The sequence below is a fragment of the Globicephala melas genome, chromosome 3, assembly GCF_963455315.2.
Source record: "Globicephala melas chromosome 3, mGloMel1.2, whole genome shotgun sequence".
Classification (NCBI taxonomy): domain Eukaryota; kingdom Metazoa; phylum Chordata; class Mammalia; order Artiodactyla; family Delphinidae; genus Globicephala; species Globicephala melas.
In genome coordinates, this window is record NC_083316.1 from 60,119,241 (window position 1) to 60,137,606 (window position 18,366).

At 44.3% G+C, this 18,366-nt stretch overlaps 1 protein-coding gene across 2 annotated transcripts in view; it reads left to right on the forward strand.

Moving 5' to 3' along the window:
* The first annotated feature begins 253 nt into the window (after positions 1-253).
* The window catches only part of F2R (coagulation factor II thrombin receptor), a 30,913-nt gene continuing 12,800 nt past the window's right edge, over positions 254-18,366 (forward strand). Inside the window, exons 1-2 of one of the 2 annotated variants that reach the window (XM_060295907.2) lie at positions 254-333; positions 1,111-1,185. In XM_060295907.2, coding sequence (XP_060151890.1) covers positions 1,158-1,185 — 28 coding nt within the window. In that variant the 5' untranslated portion in view covers positions 254-333; positions 1,111-1,157. Of the gene's footprint in view, positions 334-1,110; positions 1,186-10,030; positions 10,316-18,366 lie in introns of those variants that run through there. The other variant, XM_030846144.3, reaches the window with a different exon arrangement.

Here is an 18,366-nt window from a genome sequence, read left to right on the forward strand (position 1 = left end):
CAGGCAAAGCAGAGTAAATGAGGGTATAGTTATGCAGATTTCAGCCTCTGCCTTTTCCACTGATAAGAGTTTCTAGAGATTTAGTCACTCTTCCTTGTTCAGAGAAGGAAACACCCTTAACGAATGGAGAGTTCCCTTATAAACGTAAATGTCTTTTAAAAGAGTGTAACTTTACTTGGTTTTCAGAGCTTCTCCTATATCTGCTGTTTTTCAAAAATAACCAGCTCAAAGTAATCCTTCTACCAGAGAGGCATATTGTGGGGATGGCAAATTTTCCCCTTCAAGAGTGAACTGCTGGCACCAAGAGATCCAAGACGCTGTGGCTGACACAAGGTAGAAGTTTGTTTTCTCAAAGGCAGGTGAGCAGTCCCACAAGTTACCAGGGATCCAAGCTGGCCAGTTGGCTCTGTCCTTATCACTGATTCCTGGCTGGCAGGAAGGGGGAAAGAAGTCCGGGGCAAGTCATTTTGTTTCAAGCTCCATATGTTATTTCTGATTACAGTCTGCTGGCCAAAACTTAGTTACATGGGGCTTCCCTGGTGGCGCAGTGGTTAAGAATCCATCTGCCAATGGGACACGGGTTCAAGCCCTGGTCCAGGAAGATCCCACATGCCACGGAGCAACTAAGACCGTGTGCCACAACTGCTAAGCCTGCACTCTAGAGCCCATGAGCCACAACTACTGAGCCCATGTGCCACAGCTACTGAAGCCCGCACGCCTAGAGGCCATTCTCCACAACAAGAAACCACTGCAGTGAGAAGCCCACGCACCGCAAAGAAGAGTAGCCCCCTCTCGCCACAGCTAGAGAAAGCCCACGCATGGCAACGAAGACCCAACACAGCCAAAAATAAAATACATAAATTTAAAAAAAAAAAAAACTTAGTTACATGACCATGACTAGCTTCAAGAGAGGCTGGGAAGTAAAGTTCCTAGCTAAGTCATGCGCCCAATTAAAACCCAGGGGTAGAGAGGGAGGTGGTTCTATTTGTAAAGAAAGGGAACAGTGATACCTGGGGACCAATCAGCTGTCTCTGCCACAACAGTAATCCAGGCTCTCGGGCTGGACCCCCCTCACTCCAATACTTTGTATTCTGTTCATTCATTCAACAGGCTTTATTTTCCACGGAGGTTACCCCGTATTCAGAAACAGTTCGCTTATGCTCATTTGGCACACTAAACTTGAAGGTAAGCTTGACAGAATTTGGAAAATTCAAATTTTAAAAGAGTAGAATCTGCTACTTTGATGATTGTTTCAGGCTTATACAGATTTTTGACATAGGACACCTTGAAACAGTGTTGTCTCAGCAGTTTGTAGATGCGTATGTGTGTGTGTGTGTTTTAATGTATTACCCTTACTACAGGCTTCTGTAAAAGGAATCAAATAAACATACAGTAAAGCTTCACCTTGAGAATAAACCTCCCTGTACCCTACAGCTAGCATTAGGTGAGGAACAGGAACTGGGAGGAGGTAGGAGTTACGTTAAGCTTCCTTCTTCGTGCTCTAGGAAAGACTTTTAGTGGAAATGTACAGGAAGAGACAAAATTAAGGAAAGATGTTTGGAGGTAAAAGCCAACCTTTCACAGCCTCTCAAAAAGGGGCTTGTCTTAAATTACCTTTACTGATACTGTGTCTTTTTTGTGGATTCTGTCTAGGGTCACTCTCTTTCAGACTGAAGAACTTTAGTATGTAAGATGGCTAACAATAAATTGTCTCAGTTTTTGTTTATCTGGGGAAAAAAGGGGGGGGGGGCTCGTTTTAACTTACTCCAGCACTGAGTGACATGCTTGAGTGTTATTTTTATGGAGAAAGATCTTTCTATCATGCCAACATCCTCGAGGAAAGCTGTGAAATGTTTTCTCTCCGTTGACCCCCAAGATGAGGTTATTGTTGAAGATATTACCAACCGCTTCTTTTTTGAGATCTTTAAGGGACATGGATGAATGAGCGACCCAGAGAAGGAGGCATATTTTGGGGTGGCATATTCTGCTACCGTTCACCAGCTTCCTCCCCAGGGCTCATAGCTTTTCTTACTCATAGGAAGAAGGGGAAAAACTGGGTTTGCTTTTTAAAACACGGAGCAATTGAAACACTAACTTCATTTTTGCATAGCTGACTCCTGTATTTTGATGTATGTTTGATCATGTTTCCACTGTTACAAAAATGATTTTTGGTCTGGAACGCTGAGGGGGGTCCATGCTTGCCCCGAACTCCACTTTTTAGCACCTGGAACTTAAAAAGGCAAAAAAGACTTAACAGGACTCTAACTACTCGCAGAGAATGTGCTCTAGTGATCTCCAAGAGAGGGCGAGCCTTTGCATACTTTAATATTTTGGAAGTTTGTGATGAAGAAGGAGACCCAATCAGTGAGATCACTGTCTGACATGGCATACGTTAAAAAAAAAAATTACAAGCCCAAAATGGACTCATTCTCACTCTCCACCCACATCACAGCAAAGCAAGACTTGATTGCAGTTTTAACCCCGCCCAGAAATGTGACCTTTAAAACAGTCAATCTTAAATTTCTGGATCAACACTATTGAGCTAATCTGCACGATAAAGACCCCTGCAGTACCCTTCCCCCAAAAGAAGATGGCCTGGCTTGAAACAAATCCTTTCTTTTCTTCTGCTTAGACCTTCTTTCCCCACCCTCCACCAGCCTATAAAAACCCCCTTAGTGTGCCTTTCTAGTTGTTACACGGGATGATGCCTGATTCTTGCACCTTTCAATAACGCCAATTAGATCTTCAAATCTACTCAACTGAATTTTGATTTTTAACACACATCTCCCTTATGTCACTGAAAGACCAGAACCATGCTGTGTATGTTGGTGTATGTGTGTGTGGTCAGGCACTAATTAGAGGTGCTGTTCATGACGTAATTTTTACAACTTGGACTGTGGTTAGGTAGGGGTTTGTGGTACTCCTCAACATTCCAAGAGGCAAACCACAGAACTCTGAATGGTGGAAGCTGTCTCTATTTTGAGAAATTCTGGTGAGTACTGGGTGGTCTAACTGCTGATCAGCTTTTTGAAAAATCCATTGCCTCTATTACTGCAACCAGGACTTAGTAACAGGTTAAAATAGAGCCTTCTAAGTCTCCTCTAAGCTCCAGAGGACAGAGACTGTTACAGTCACTGCTGTATGTCCAGAGCCTGGCAGTGCCTTGAGAATGGTGGGGAGGTGGAAGCCCAGCATCGGATCCTGACAGGGGGTTGAGAAGGAGAGAGACTGCCACCACCTCTCAGGAGTCCCAGTATGGCTTTTGGCCCTTGTATACATGAGACAGTTACTGATTATCTCAGTTTAACAGTGCAAATGCTCTCTTCAAATAAAATAGTGCATACAGATTGTCTAGGTTGCCTCACTGTTGTTTCCTCAGAGTATAACATCTCTTAGCTAAAATATATTGGAAGGTGTGATGGTTAATTTTATGTGTCAACATGACCTGGCAAAGGGATGCCCAGATAGCTAATAAGATACTATTTCTGAGTATATCTGTGAGGGTATTTCCAGAGTAGATAAGCATTTGAATCTGCACACTGAGTAAAGATTACCCTTACCAATGTGCACAACCATCATCCAATCTGTTGAGGGCCCAAAAAGAACAAAAAGGTGCAGGCAGGGGGAATTCTCTTTCTCTCTTCTTGAGCTGGAACATCTGTCTTCTCCTACTCTGCGACATCAGAGCTCCTCGTTCTCAAGCCTTCAGACTCTGGGACTTAACACCAGTAGCCCCCCAGTTCTCGGGCCTTCAGTCTCAGACTGGGAGCTATACCATCACTTCCCCTGGTTCTCAGGCCTTTGGACTCATTGAATTATACCACTGCTTTCCTGGTCACCAGCTTTCAGACAGCAGCTCATGGTGGGACTTCTTGGCTTCCATAACCATGTGAGCCAGTTTCAATAATAATTCTCCTCTTACATACATCTCTATGTATCCTATTGGTTCTGTTTCTCCGGAGAATCCTCACTACTACAAAAGGGAAATGAACAGATATGAGAAGTGAAAGATATTGAGTTCACCTTATATAACTTGAACAAGTTTCTATTGTTTGCTTTTTAACAGATACTGAATTTGACCTTTACGAGCACCCCAAACCACAGGGATAGTCTACCATTCTGTCCATGGTATAATTAGTGGAAATGCATTGTTGACCTATTATAAAAGATTAACTTTACTTCTAAACCCAAAATACCAATGCAGGTTTGTATCAACAAAAGGTAGAAACGGGACTTCCGTTGGTTAGCTTGTACCATGATTACAGATCTACTGTTTGCTTTAAAAACAAATGTAGAGGGGCTTCCCTGGTGGCACAGTGGTTAAGAATCCTCCTGCCGGTGCAGGGGATATGGGTTTGAGCCCTGGTCCGGGAAGATCCCACATGCCTCGGAGCAACTAAGCCCGTGCGCCACAACTACTGAGCCTGCGCTCTAGAGCCCGCGAGCCACAACTACTGAGCCCGTGTGCCTAGAGCCCGTGCTCTGAAACAAAGGGAATCCACCGCAATGAGAAGCCCACGCACCGCAACAAAGAGTAGACCCTGCTCACCGCAACTAGAGAAAGCGCAGCAACGAAGACCCAATGCGGCCAAAAAATAAATAAAATAAATAAATTTATTTTAAAAAAAACTATAGAGATATCTGCACAAAATCTGGAGAATCGCACACCTAATTTGCATACAGCTTGATTTCATTTCGTAGAAGCCTGGATATCACCACCGTTAGCTTCCAAAATGAAATTATTAAGGCAAGTTTTCGGGATATAGTGTTGTCCTCAGAGGGCTTCAATCAGGGGAGGAGTAACTGGAATAGCTGAAGCAGGTAAGTCATCTAATGGGTTTAAACAAAACTGCTTTCATAGGATCTTGGGATTAAAACTTTCACCATTTGGATAGTACATTTGTTTTAAAACACTACTAAATACCAAACACACTATGAGAGGATAGCTAGTGACTCATTTTGGTGCCAGACAAGTTCAAACGGGAAATGAAAACAGGGAACCAATATTAAGTGGTTCCAATATGAATGACGCTGCAATGATGAGATTTCATTTCCAAGGGATATTAATATGTGAGGTAGCCATCTCTGGCTGGGTCAATTTTCTACTCCAGGGAACCTGCACGTATTTGCTCTAAAACCAGGAACAAAAAAGGTTTTGGTATGGGTAACATGGAACAAAAGAAGTAGAGAGATTGATATCTTTTTCAAGAAGCCCTAAACAGCACACAAATATTACAGGAACTTTTGTAGAGAAAACAGAACATCACCAACAGACCATAACACAAAACTGGAAATTAATCACAAAAAAGCCAGTCAAAACTTCCAATAACTTATGGATGGAAGAAGATAGAATGAAGTTGACAAAATATTTAGGCCTGAATTGCATATTTGAACATATCAAAACTTGCAAATGTAGCCAAAGCGGTCATTTCAGGGAGAAGAAGTGAAAGCTAAGCTAAGCAATCAGTTCAAAAGGTTAGGATAATTAAGAGTAAATCCAAAGAAAGTAGAAAGAAGGAAAAATTTTTAAAGCCTGTGTGAAAATTAAGGACACTAAAATTAAGCAATAAAAGCAACAAAACAAAAAGATGGGCATTAAAAAATGGTCATTTCTGGAGCTTCCCTGGTGGCACAGTGGTTGAGAGTCCGCCTGCTGATGCAGGGGACACGGGTTCGTGCCCCGGTCCGGGAGGATCCCACATGCAGCGAAGCGGCTGGGCCCGTGAGCTGTGGCCGCTGAGCCTGCGTGTCCAGAGCCTGTGCTCCGCAGTGGGAGAGGCCACAGCGGTGAGAGGCCTGCGTACCGCAAAAAAAAAAAAAAAAAAGGTCATTTCCAACCTTTGGCCAGATTCATCAAGGGGGAAAAGAAGTAGAAATAAGTTATATTAGGAATAAAAGTGAGGCCGAAACTACAGATAAAATAGATACCTTTAGAAGAATAAAATGTGGTTATATAATACAAGGAAATATCAATACTATAGTTTAAAAAATTTAGATATACAGGTATCAAACAGGTAAATCTAAAATAATGCAAACTGCAAAAGTATTCTTAGAGTATGTTACTCTTCATGTAAATATTTAAAACACACAAAACAATACTAAGAAAAAAAATTGAGGGGAAGTACAAATGTACTAAACTTAAAATACAAAAACGTGGATAAGAAAGTTACTCTTCCAGGCAGGTAAAAAGAATGGAATCAGAAAAGGGAAATGAAAAAGCTTAAACAATTATATATATATATATATATATATATATATATATATATAAAATTAAATGCCATGGGTGTTATATTAGGCTCTGTAGTTTTCTATGCTTGAAATATTGTGTCATTTAAAGAAAAGCAACACAAACTATATGGAATCCAGTTCTTTTTCCCTCTCAAAGCAGTGGTTTTCAAAATGTGTCCCCAGCAGCCTCAGCGTCACCTGGGATCTGGTTAAAAATGCAAATTTTCAGTCCATTTCCCAGACCCGCTGAATCAGGAACTCCGGAAATGGAGCTTAGCGCTGGGATTTAACACGTCTTCCCGGTGATTCTGATCCATGCTGAAGTTTGAGAACACTGTCTTAGAATATTGTTACTCACAACTTTGGTCTGGAAACCCTCGGACATTACCATCACCTGAGGGTGCTTGTAAAAGTGTAGAATCTGATGTTATAGGTCTTGGATGGAGCCCAGGAATCTGCACTTGTGCATGTTAAAAGTCAAAACCACTGTTTTTTATTGTTTGTTTTATAACAACTTTATTAGAGTATAATTGCTTTACAATGGTGTGTTAGTTTCTGCTGTATAACAAAGTGAATCAGCTATACATATACATATATCTGCATATCTCCTCCCTCTTGCCTCTCCTTTCCACCCTCCCTATCCCACCCCTCTAGGTGGTCACAAAGCACTGAGCTGATCTCCCTGTGATATGCGGCTGCTTCCCACTAGCTATCTATTTTATATTTGGTCATATATATAAGTCCATGCCACTCTCTCACTTCGTCCCAGCTTACCCTTCCCCCTCCCTGTGTCCTCAAGTCCATTCTCTACATCTGTGTCTTTATTCTTGTCCTGCCCCTAGGTTCTTCAGAAACTTTTTTTTTTCTGATTCCATATATTTGTGTTAGCATACGGTATTTATTTTTGTCTTTCTGACTTACTTCACTCTGTATGACAGTCTCTAGGTCCTTCCACCTCACTACAAATAACTCTATTTCATTTCTTTTTATGGCTGAGTAATATTCCTTGTATATATGTGCCACATCTTCTTTATCCATTCATCTGTCGATGGACACTTAGGTTGCGTCCATGTCCTGGCTATTGTAAATAGAGCTGCAATGAACATTGTGGTACCTGACTCTTTTTTTTGTTTTGTTTTGTTTTGTTTTTTGCGGTACACGGGCCTCTCACTGTTGTGGCTCTCCTGTTGCAGAGTACAGGCTCTGGACGCGCAGGCTCACGGGCCCAGCCGCTCCGCGGCATGTGGGATCTTCCCGGACCGGGGCACGAACCCATGTCCCCTGCATCGGCAGGCGGACTCTCAACCACTGCGCCACCAGGGAAGCCCTACATGACTCTTTTTGAATTATGGTTTTCTCAGGGTATATGCCCAGTAGTGGGATTGCTGGGTCATATGGTAGTTCTATTTTTAGTTTTTTAAGGAACCTCCATACTGTTTTTCACGGTGGCTGTATCATTTTACATTCCCACCAACAGGGCAAGAGGGTTCCCTTTCCTCCACACCCTCTCCAGCATTTGTTTGTAGATTTTCGGATGATGGCCATTCTGAATGGTGTGAGGTGATACCTCATTGTAGTTTTTATTTACGTTTCTCTAATGATTAGTGATATTGAGCATCCTTTCATGTAAAACCACTGTTTTTGAAGGTAAGTTCACTTTCTGGTGCTGCTCAACTAGCAATCCACAATCTTTAGAGAACACTAAAGTGAGGAAGAAATACCTCATTCTGTTCCACTCTCCTCCTTTGTTCCGTGTATTGAAGCCCCACTATCATGGATACTTTAGTTAATGGGCACAAAGAATTTATTTAAGCATTTCATTCTTTCAGCAGACCTCTTTTTGTCACTAGAGGTACATGCTGTTCTAATAATGAAGCAAAAAAAAAAAAAATTCCTTTTAAACTTTAGTTTTAGAAAATGGTTAAAACATTTTCCAGCAATGAAACAGATAAAATTTAAAAGTATAGTCAGAGTACTCCATTCTTAAGGCTATACATACGTATATACTTGTATGTGATTACAATTTCTTGAATGATGGAAAGAAACTTTTAACAGTGGTCATCAAGCAGATGTGGTTCTTAGAAGGGAAGGCTGAAGACACTTTTACTTTTCATTTTATATCCTTGAACTGTTACAATATTTTGCCACATATATTAATTACTTTTATATTTTTACCCTGTATTTGATTGATTCTGAGATGGCCTTTCTTCATGTTTAAACAGTCCTGCAATTGAGATGCATCTTACAAGCAATGGTATGTCACAGTTTAATTGGCACCATTGTTTTCCTTGCTTGTGGTACATAAATCAAAATGACGTTTTGAAATCAATGGCGTCTTAGGGTTGATAAAAAAGAAATAGTATGTTGATAGAGAATGGAGAAATATCTAATTTTAATGATTCACAACTACTCTTGGATATGTTTTCCTCCGAGAATTGAATAAGCAATTTTTTAAAAAATAGCGTTAATGAATTGGGTTATTCGGTAATTTACTGAGCAACTTCTATGTACAAGAAGACGCTGTGTTCTGAGGATGATGAGGGGGAATACAGGGAAGAAGGAGATGGTCTCTGCTGTATTTTCTCCACTGGTTTAAGTGTCAGGGCTCTCCTTGGGGAATGATACTGCGCGAAATTCCCTTTTTAAAAAGCTTAGAAACCTGACCAGTGACTCTCAATAGCAGTTTATCAGACCCAGGGTGCAGAACACACCCCGACATCTGGGAGGAGAAGGGGCTGCGGGTAAACTTTCCCAGAAACGGCCCGTTGAGGGGACCCATTTCCCTTTGCGGTCTGAAAGACGCGCTCACTAGATATGCTCTCTAAACAAAATAATCTGCGGGCTCCTCCCTGCGGAGCCTCAGCCGCGCTGTCCCCCAGGGGCCCCTCAGCCAGAGGCTCGAGTGCCCTCCCCCTCTTGACTTGAATTTGGCCGAACTCCATTAAACTCGAGTCGCAGCGTGCAGAAAGTGTGAGTTACCTGGGCACTTCGCCTTCCGGGCATCCCGCTCGCAGGAGGCGCCCAAGTACTGCCCGGCGCGTGGGGAAAGCCCAGCCCGCCCGCCTTCCGGAAAAGGCCGCGCAGGTGTATGCGCAGCGCGGCTGAGAGCTCTGGATAGAGGGAGAAAGTTGCAGCCGTGCCCGAGTGCGAAAGTGGAGAACCTGTTCTTGGTACTGGATGATTGTATCCACTCGCAGTCATTGTGTCGAAGAAATAAGTGCCCGACGTATGAAATAGCTAAGTAGGGAAACAAAGAGAAGCGAGTAAGAAACGTCAAGAATTCTGTTCAAAGCTAAGAGCCCCTTCTCATCAGCAGGCAACCCTGTCTCTACAGTATAAACTTTTAAATTCACTATCCCCAAATTACAAAAACACAAGTCACTTTCAAACTTGTAGCTGAACGCCGAATTTTCAAACGCGGCGCATTGCTCGGCCTGAGGTCCGGCCCGAGGGTAGGGAGGGGCGCATCCCTGATCGGAGGTTCTCTGCCAATGTCTTTGCTCCCCGAGAGCAAAGGTTCCCACCAGACTGAGTTACTGGTAGCTTCGCGTGTCCAAGGCGAAGGCCAAGGAAACAACGTCTCAGTTGCGGGGCAGCGTCTAGCAGCCGGGGCGCTGGGCGGCCGGCGCACCGGGAGAGAGGGCCGGCTAGGTCGCCGAGCCCCGTGGGTGGCCCAGAGACTGCAGAGGGACCGGTGGGCGGCGGCCGCGTCTAGGCGCACACTCGACGTCAGGGGACGCCCTTTCCGGCCCGGCGGCCGCGCACCCCGCCCCCGCCCGCGCCCACCGCCCCTTGTCCTGCCCAGGGCCGCCAGACACGCCGAGCAGCCTCCTCCTGCCCAGCGGCTAGCGCTGTGTCTGCCCGCCCCTGCCGCCCTCCGGACCCTGCGCGAGGAGGGCGTGGAGGGACAGAGCGTGCGGCCCGAGCCTCCCGGCGGCGGGGCCCGTCTCCCGGAGCAGCGCCGCACCGACCGCGCCGAACGCCCTGAGCCTCCGGACAATGGGACCGCGGTGGCTGCTGCTCGTCGCCGCGGGGCTCAGTCTATGCGGCCCCTTGCTGTCGGCCCGCGCCCGAGGCCCCAAACCAGGTGAGAGTTGACCCCGGCATTCCCTCCCTGTCCCCACCCCCGGCCTCGTAGCCCGGGCTTCTTCGGGAATGGGGCGGGCGGGAGGAGGAGGGACGCTGCTGCTCCGGGACTCAGTGGGTGCCCCTGACTGCGCCTTAGGGCTGAGATCGGAGTCTCCCCAACTCATATCCAGGTGGGGTGCCCGTCCCACCCCCGCTGCGGGCTCAGCTGATGCCCCTTTGCACTGGGTTTTGGAGGATGCAGCCGGCCCCGCGGCAGGGTTTTGGATATGGAGGGGGAGCGGGGTCGGATTTTCTTGGGGAAGCCTGCGGGACCTCGTTGCATTTGTTGTCACTGTGTGGCCTGTTTCTCCCAGGACCACCCCAAAAAGAAAGGGTTTCACGTTGCTCCGCCAATAAACGTTCCGGGTTTTTCAAGACGCGGTCGAGAACCGCTCCCGCTGAAGTTTTGTCTTGTTGGAATTGTTTTTCTTGCACAGTTTGCAGGCCAGGAAAGTGTTGTCTATAGAGAAAAGCTTAGTGCCTTGGCCCGCTTAGTAGAAAACCACAGGCCTTGTGTGCAGGAGGCGGACATGGTGCAGGATGTTGGGTGCTAACAGGATAGCCACGAGGCGGTGGCGGCGCTCGGGAGGCTTTGTTTGTTTGTTCTCTAGAACCCAGTCTTCCAAGCTTCCAATTGAGTTGAGGAAAGAGATCCCCTCCTCAGAATCCGGCTCCCTCAGACACTATGGGATGAAACCATTTCAGTTTCTGATGTGCCGGGAGCAGGAGGTTTCTCACCTAGAATACGTTCATTACTAATAGTGTGTATTTTTAAGTATCTGACTGCGTGAGCAAATAAATGTATTTTCCAACCTCTCGCTCTTAAAGCAGGGCGGAGAAGTTGCTTTTAGCCTGTAAAAACCCTAGTTAAAAAGGGAGGGGGGGCTTCCCTGGTGGTGCTAGTGGTTGAGAGTCCGCCTGCCGATGCAGGGGACATGGGTTCGTGCCCCGGTCCGGGAAGATCCCACATGCCGCGGAGCGGCTGGGCCCGTGAGCCATGGCCACTGAACCTGCGCGTCCAGAGCCTGTGCTCCGCGACGGGAGAGGCCACAACAGTGAGAGGCCCGCGTATCACATAAAACAAAACAAAACAAAAAAAAAAAAGAAGGGGGGAGGGGGGAAATGTTTTCATTTCTTTGTAGCAATAGTACTTTGTAAGCTTTCAGCCCCCTTTTTTTCACTTAGAAACAAATTCTAGCTGTTTTTCTCATTATCTGTGAAAGACTGTGTACGCTATTGTTTTCACACCAGAAAGAGTGTAGGCGTATGGAAATTAAGAGGTGACAAGAGACAGCATTTTCCCTGCTCTCCATGTTTGCTCAGGGTGAGTTTTGAGGTGATGCTTTTAGGAACACTAAGAGGCCCACATAGGAACCCAAAGATTTTTGGCCTGTGTTAGCTAGAGAAGTCAAGACTGCTGTTTCTGCCACACTTCTTACTTTTTCGTCAACCCGAGTGGGGTGTGCTAGGATGCACAGAGCTGGCATAGGCAGAAGGAGAACTGAATAACATTGGCTGATTTATCTACCCTGGATTCTGGGACCACTTTGGGTGGGAGAGAAGAAAAGAGGATGAGAGAAGAAAAGGAACTCATGTTAAGTGTCATATTCTGAGAAAAAAAAAAATGCCATATTCTGAGTCAAACCCTGGCCCCGGAGGCATTTTCAGTCACATTATCTCATTTCACCATCTCAAATGTTTATCCCCTTTTGCTGATTCTGAAATTAAGTCTCAGAGATGATGCACCCAAATTCCAAATGGAGGAGGGGGTCCTGGATGCAAGGAATAAGTGGGGCTTTGTCTTTGGAGTTTTAAATCACTAATAAAATCAACCAAAAATAGGTCTGCTTTTTATTATCACCGTGCACCCACAATTCTAAACAGTGTCTGTGTTAACCAGCTCTATGTGATGTGAGGAGCTGAGAGACCCCAGCTATAGGAAATGCCTCCAGAACTGGCCCTGCCCACCAGTGTGAGCTTTCTTGAAGCACCCTCGGGCTTCCCCCCCCCCCCCCCCCCGCTCATTTCGGCATTTCCTGCGTTGTCACTTTGTGAGTATGTCGTCTCCCAGGCTGAGGTTATAAGGTTATCCCTGTGGAGTCTAGAACAGATATTCACTCAGCAGATACTTGTTGAGAAATTCCTAAGTTCATTAACCAGTTTACATTCCTTTGTCCAGGCAATTTAAGTGAGATGCTTTCATCAAAGAGTGTCAGTGTCCTAGAGGTGATGTTCATAAATTCTGTAAAGATCTGGAGAGTGAAAGGTACCAGAACAGCTGATGGTGACTGTGGCAGAGGGGTTTGGATGGGAGATTCTGTGTACTACCTTCCTATCCACAGGGTCAAGCTCAATTCCCTAGCATAGAGGGAGGTGCCCCTTCCCTTGCAGGATGGGTCCCTAGCCTTGCCCAGCCTCCCTTATTACAGAGCCTCCCCTATTACATAGCCTGTTACATTACCTGTACTTCACCCGGCCCCCACCCTCTAGTTCAACCTCCAAGGTAGAACTTTCTCTGTCCCCTGGCCGCTCCCTCTGGCCAAAATGCCCTTCCCACACCCCACGTGTTCACATTTAATTAAAAACAGCCACCTGTTATCAAGAACCTACTACAGCCAACACCCTGCTTAGGTACATGACACACACTACCTTACTTATTCCTCTAGCCACCCTTTGAGTAGATGTCATCCCCATTCTACAGGTAAGGAAACTGAGGTTAAGTCACAAGTGCAATTAAGTGGAACTGGGATTTGATCACAGGCCTTTCTTTCCTAAGTGCAAGCTTTCTCTACCACCCAATGTAGAGGGGAAGCCATCCAGACACCCCACCCCCATCCCCACACCCCGGCCAACAGCAGAGAAGTAATCCTGCTGTGCTTCTCAGAACCCCTGGAAGGCAAAGTCTGTGCCCCGTTGGCTTGGCAGCCCATGCACAGAGGTGTTTAGTAAACATGAATGCATGGATTGTGGTATCCTGCCATTTACTTTCTGAAGCAGATGATAAGGCAGTCTGTGAATAGATCCCTATCATGAATGTGCCAATTAATTGGCTGTTACTGAGAGGCTGTGGTCTTCAGCCCAAGAAAAGGCACAAAACTGGACAGTGATGCTGCTTTAAGCCAACCAGAAACCTCTGAAAGTCAAATTTCTTATGAATCAGCAAGTACTTTTCTACACGGAATATAGCCAATATTTTATAATAATTGTAAATGGAAAGTAACCTTTAAAAATGGTATGAAAAAGTAAAAAGATTAAATTGTGACAAAAAGAATTAAAGAAAAATAATTGCATAAAGCAATATAAAATTGTACTATTGAGCATATGACCTAGAAATGTAATATATATTTGACAATAACCGTGCAAAGGAGGGGCATAGAACGAAGCTATGTTGGAGTTAGGAATTGACACTAGATGGTAATTTGAATCCACAGAAAGAAATGAAGAGAATCAAAATGGGAAATAAGATTAATATCAAAATAAACTCTATAAATATCAAAATCAATTAATTAATTAAAACTGAGGTGAAATCTACATAGCATAAAATTAACCTTTTTTTTTTTTTTTTTTTTGCGGTACGCGGGCCTCTCACCGCTGTGGCGTCTCCCGTTGCGGAGCACAGGCTCCGGACGCGCAGGCTCAGCGGCCATGGCTCACGGGCCCAGACGCTCCGCAGCATGTAGGATCTTCCCGGACCGGGGCACGAACCCGTGTCCCCTGCATCGGCAGGTGGACTCTCAACCACTGTGCCACCAGGGAAGCCCAAACTAACCATTTTTAAACATACAATTTAGTGGTATTTAATACATTTACAATGTTGTACACCTACCACCTCTATCTAGTTCCAGAACATTTTCATCACCTCAAAAGGAAACCCGGTCCCCATCAAGTACTCAGCCCTCACCCTCCCTACCCCCAACCCCTGGCAGCTACCAATTTGCTTATTGTTTCTCTGGGTTTACCTCTTCTCCATATTTCATATGAATGGAATCATACAATGTTTGGCCTTTTGTATCTGCGGAACTATATCCCTTTTACTATGGGATACTCACAAAAACCCCAGAAGCATCATTAGGAACCACGGCCTTGGTTTATTTTTGACTGTGATGCTAGTATCAAGGGCTCACAGTTTCAACGTTGAGCATTTTCTGTTTGTTTCCCTTTTTTGTGGTTTCTTTCATTCTGCCTTTCACCCTCTCATGCTTATGCCTAAGACTGTCAGAGTATATAACTCTCTAGATTGAGCTTCCCCCAGACACTCTCTCCCACATTGACCTTGGGATAAGGCTTGGAAAAACCCACGCAGTTACACCTCCTTTTCCTCCATGCCAAGGCATCCAATGATGTTTTGCCACTTAAAAGGCCATTACGGGCCTTTATACATTTATTTGCTTTCAAAAGAACCTGCTGTTGGAAATAACAGGAATAATCTGAAATTTGCACTTCAAAACACATTTATTGAATTTTAGGAAAGGGCATAATCTAATCTCATCTATTTATATTTCAAGTCTATGGTGGATTAGAAGTCAGGTATTATGGTATATTAAAGGAGTGTTTTCCAGTATTTTCTTTTTTGCTAACCAGCCGTAAGAACTGTAAGAAATATGCTTTACCTGATGACACAGTTGCTGCCTATGTGTGCAATAACTATCCGTGGGCAATCATAGTGTATAGAAACAGAAGTTTTCCTAACCAGTACTCACCTTTACCACAGGCTGTGCATTCCAATATTTTCTACACTATTCTATCTTTTAAAAATCTTGTTAAAGTCCTGTAAATTGATTTCATAAGCACTGTCAATTCTCTGCCATCATTTAAAACCTAGTGCGGCAGGTGCAGTGCACTGTTCTGCAGTTACCACAACTGAAGTACTTTTTGGCTTTACAAGAAGAGTTCTACTTTCCAGGAAGTGCTGTTTATGATGGTTTCTATCATATCTAGAACATAATTTGTTTCAGTTCAGGTTTACAAACTTCAGTAGAACTTGGGCGGGGTTGGAGAGTGGAGACAGCTTGGTTCCGGGGGAATTGGTGATTATAAACATCCTTTACTGTGAATTAGTTTTCCTTTCAGCTCTTCTTGGAGAGTAGAGAGCAGTGTTCCCAGGACACTGGGCTCAGGGCCTGTAACTTTGGGTGGAGAACAGGCCTGGAGGAAGGGGGAGAGCCAGGGAATCAGAGTCCTTCCCAGAGAGGCCTGCTAGTGTTCTGACCCCACAAGTCAGGCCCTGGCCTTCAGGAGGGGACCCACACACTTCTTAGTGCCTGCAATGGCCTTGGGTGCACTGACATTTACATTTTCTGGTTGCCTTTACTTCCTGTAACCTCCGCTCTCCCAGCTTTCCCCCCCGGTTTGCTTTCCTATGCTCCCTGTGGAGTCCCTGCTGCAGAAGGTGGGATGGGAGGAGAGGCAACCTCATATACTGGCGATCTCTTCTTCACTCTGCAGCCAGTGTTTACCTTAGTCTACCTTTAATTCTGGCTTTTCCGTAAGAGGTTTTTGTTCACTTACTTGCTCTTACTCTGCTGCATTTGGGACAATATTTTAAAAATTTGTTTCTCCGTTTAGTCCTTGAACATCTCTTTACTACATCTGTCCTGTGAGGACTGCCAACAGCCACATGTTGTTGGCATGTGGCTGGTGTGTCACCAAGGTCAGCAGGACTCCTGATTCCCAAGCAACACCTGTGCACATCATCAACTGAACTTATACATTCACATGGCCATGTCCTGCCTGCTATAGTTCAAAAGGGTGGGTAGATTCATTTGTTTGGTGAAATGCTTAGAGAAAAAAAAGTAGTACTCTTTTAGGAGTAGGTCCTGAATTCACAACTTTTTTAAAGAGACAGGGTAAGGTGGTGTGGTTCAAAGGGTATGAGCTTTAGAACCAGGCAGATCTGGATTCAGATCCCAGCTCCTTCACTTCCTAGCTGTGTGACATTGGATTAGTTACTTAGCCTCTCTGTGCCTCCATGTTGTCCATAAAAATGGGGGTTATAATGCTTATCTTGTAAAACATTGTAAAAATGTTACAGTTACATGAAGTAAGTTAAGCGAAGTACCTGGCACATAGTAGGTGGTTGACAAATGTTAAGTGTTCTTCATATACCAACTCCTCCATATTCCAGAAAAACCTTGGAGGGGTTGGTATCAAATGAATTCTCTCAGTGTAAAACTGTGTTCACACAAACATTCAAGAACTTTTCCCCCCTCAAAACTAAGACAAACAAAAGCAAAAACTCTTGTCCTTAGTTTTTTTTGTTTGCTTGTTTGTTTGTTTTTTATCCCTCCAATTGTTCTACGGTCAATCTTTTTTTTTCTTTTTTTAATTTTTGAATTTTATTTATTTTTTTATACAGCAGGTTCTTATTAGTCATCAGTTTTATACACGTCAGTGTATACATGTCAATCCCAATCTCCCAATTCATCACACCACAATCCCCACCCCCCCGCTGCTTTACCCGCTTCCTGTCCATACGTTTGTTCTCTACATCTGTGTTTCTATTTCGGCCCTGCAAACTGGTTCACCTGTACCATTTTTCTAGGTTCCACATAAATGCATTAATATACAATATTTGTTTTTCTCTTTCTGACTTACTTCACTCTATATGACAGTCTCTAGATCCATCCACGTCTCAACAAATGACCCAATTTCGTTCCTTTTTATGATTGAGTAATATTCCATTGTATATATGAACCACATCTTCTTTATCCATTCATCTGTCAATAGACATTTAGGTTGCTTCCATGACCTGACTATCGTAAATAGTGCTGCAATGAACATTGGGGCACATGTGTCTTTTTGAATTGTGGTTTTCTCTGGGTATATGCCCAGTAGTGGGATTGCAGAATCATATGGTAATTCTATTTTTAGTTTTTTAAGGAACCTCCATACTGTTCTCCATAGTGGCTGTATCAATTTACATTCCCACCAACAGTGCAAGAGGGTTCCCTTTCCTCCACACCCTCTCCAGCATTTGTTGTTTGTAGATTTTCTGATGGTGCCCATCTAACTGGTGTGAGGTGATACCTCATTGTAGTTTTGATTTGCATTTCTCTAATAATTAGTGATGTTGAACAGCTTATCATGTGCTTTTTGGCCATCTGGATGTCTTCTTTGGAGAAATGTCTACTTAGGTCTTTTGCCCATTTTTGGATTGGGTGGTTTGTTTTTTTAATATTGAGCTGCATGAGCTATTTATGTATTTTGGAGATTAATCCTTTGTTGATTCGTTTGCAAATATTTTCTCCCATTCTGAGGGTTATCTTTTCATCTCATTTATGGTTTCGTTTGCTGTGCAAAAGCTTTTAAGTTACATTAGGTCCCATTTATTTTTGTTTTTATTTCCATTACTCTAGGAGGTGGATCAAAAAAGATCTTGCTGTGATTTATGTCAAAGAGTGTTCTTCCTATGTTTTCCTCTAGGAGGTTTATAGTGTCATGTCTTACATTTAGGTCTCTGATCCTTTTTTTTTTTTTTTTTTTTGCGGCACGCAGGCCTCTCACTGTCGCGGCCTCTCCCGCTGCGAGCACAGGCTCCGGATGCGCAGGCCCAGCGGCCACGGCCCGCGGGCCCAGCAGCTCCGCGTCATGCGGAATCGTCCCGGACCAGGGAACAAACCCACGCCTCCTGCACCGGCAGGCGGACTCCCAACCACTGCACTACCAGGGAAGCCCTCTCTAATCCATTTTGAGTTTATTTTTGTGTATGCTGTTAGGGAGTGTTCTAATTTCATTCTTTTACATGTAGCTGTCCAGTTTTCCCAGCACCACTTATGAAGAGACTGTCTTTTCTCCATTGTATATCCTTGCCTCCTTTGTCATAGATTAGTTGACCATAGGTGCGTGGGTTTACCTCTGGGATTTCTATCTTGCTCTATTCATCTATGTTTCTGTTTTTGTGCCAGTACCTTATTGTCTTGATTACTGTAGCTTTGTAGTAGAGTCTGAAGTCAGGGAGCCTGATTCCTCCAGCTCTGTTTTTTTCCCTCAAGGCTGTTTTGCCTATTCAGG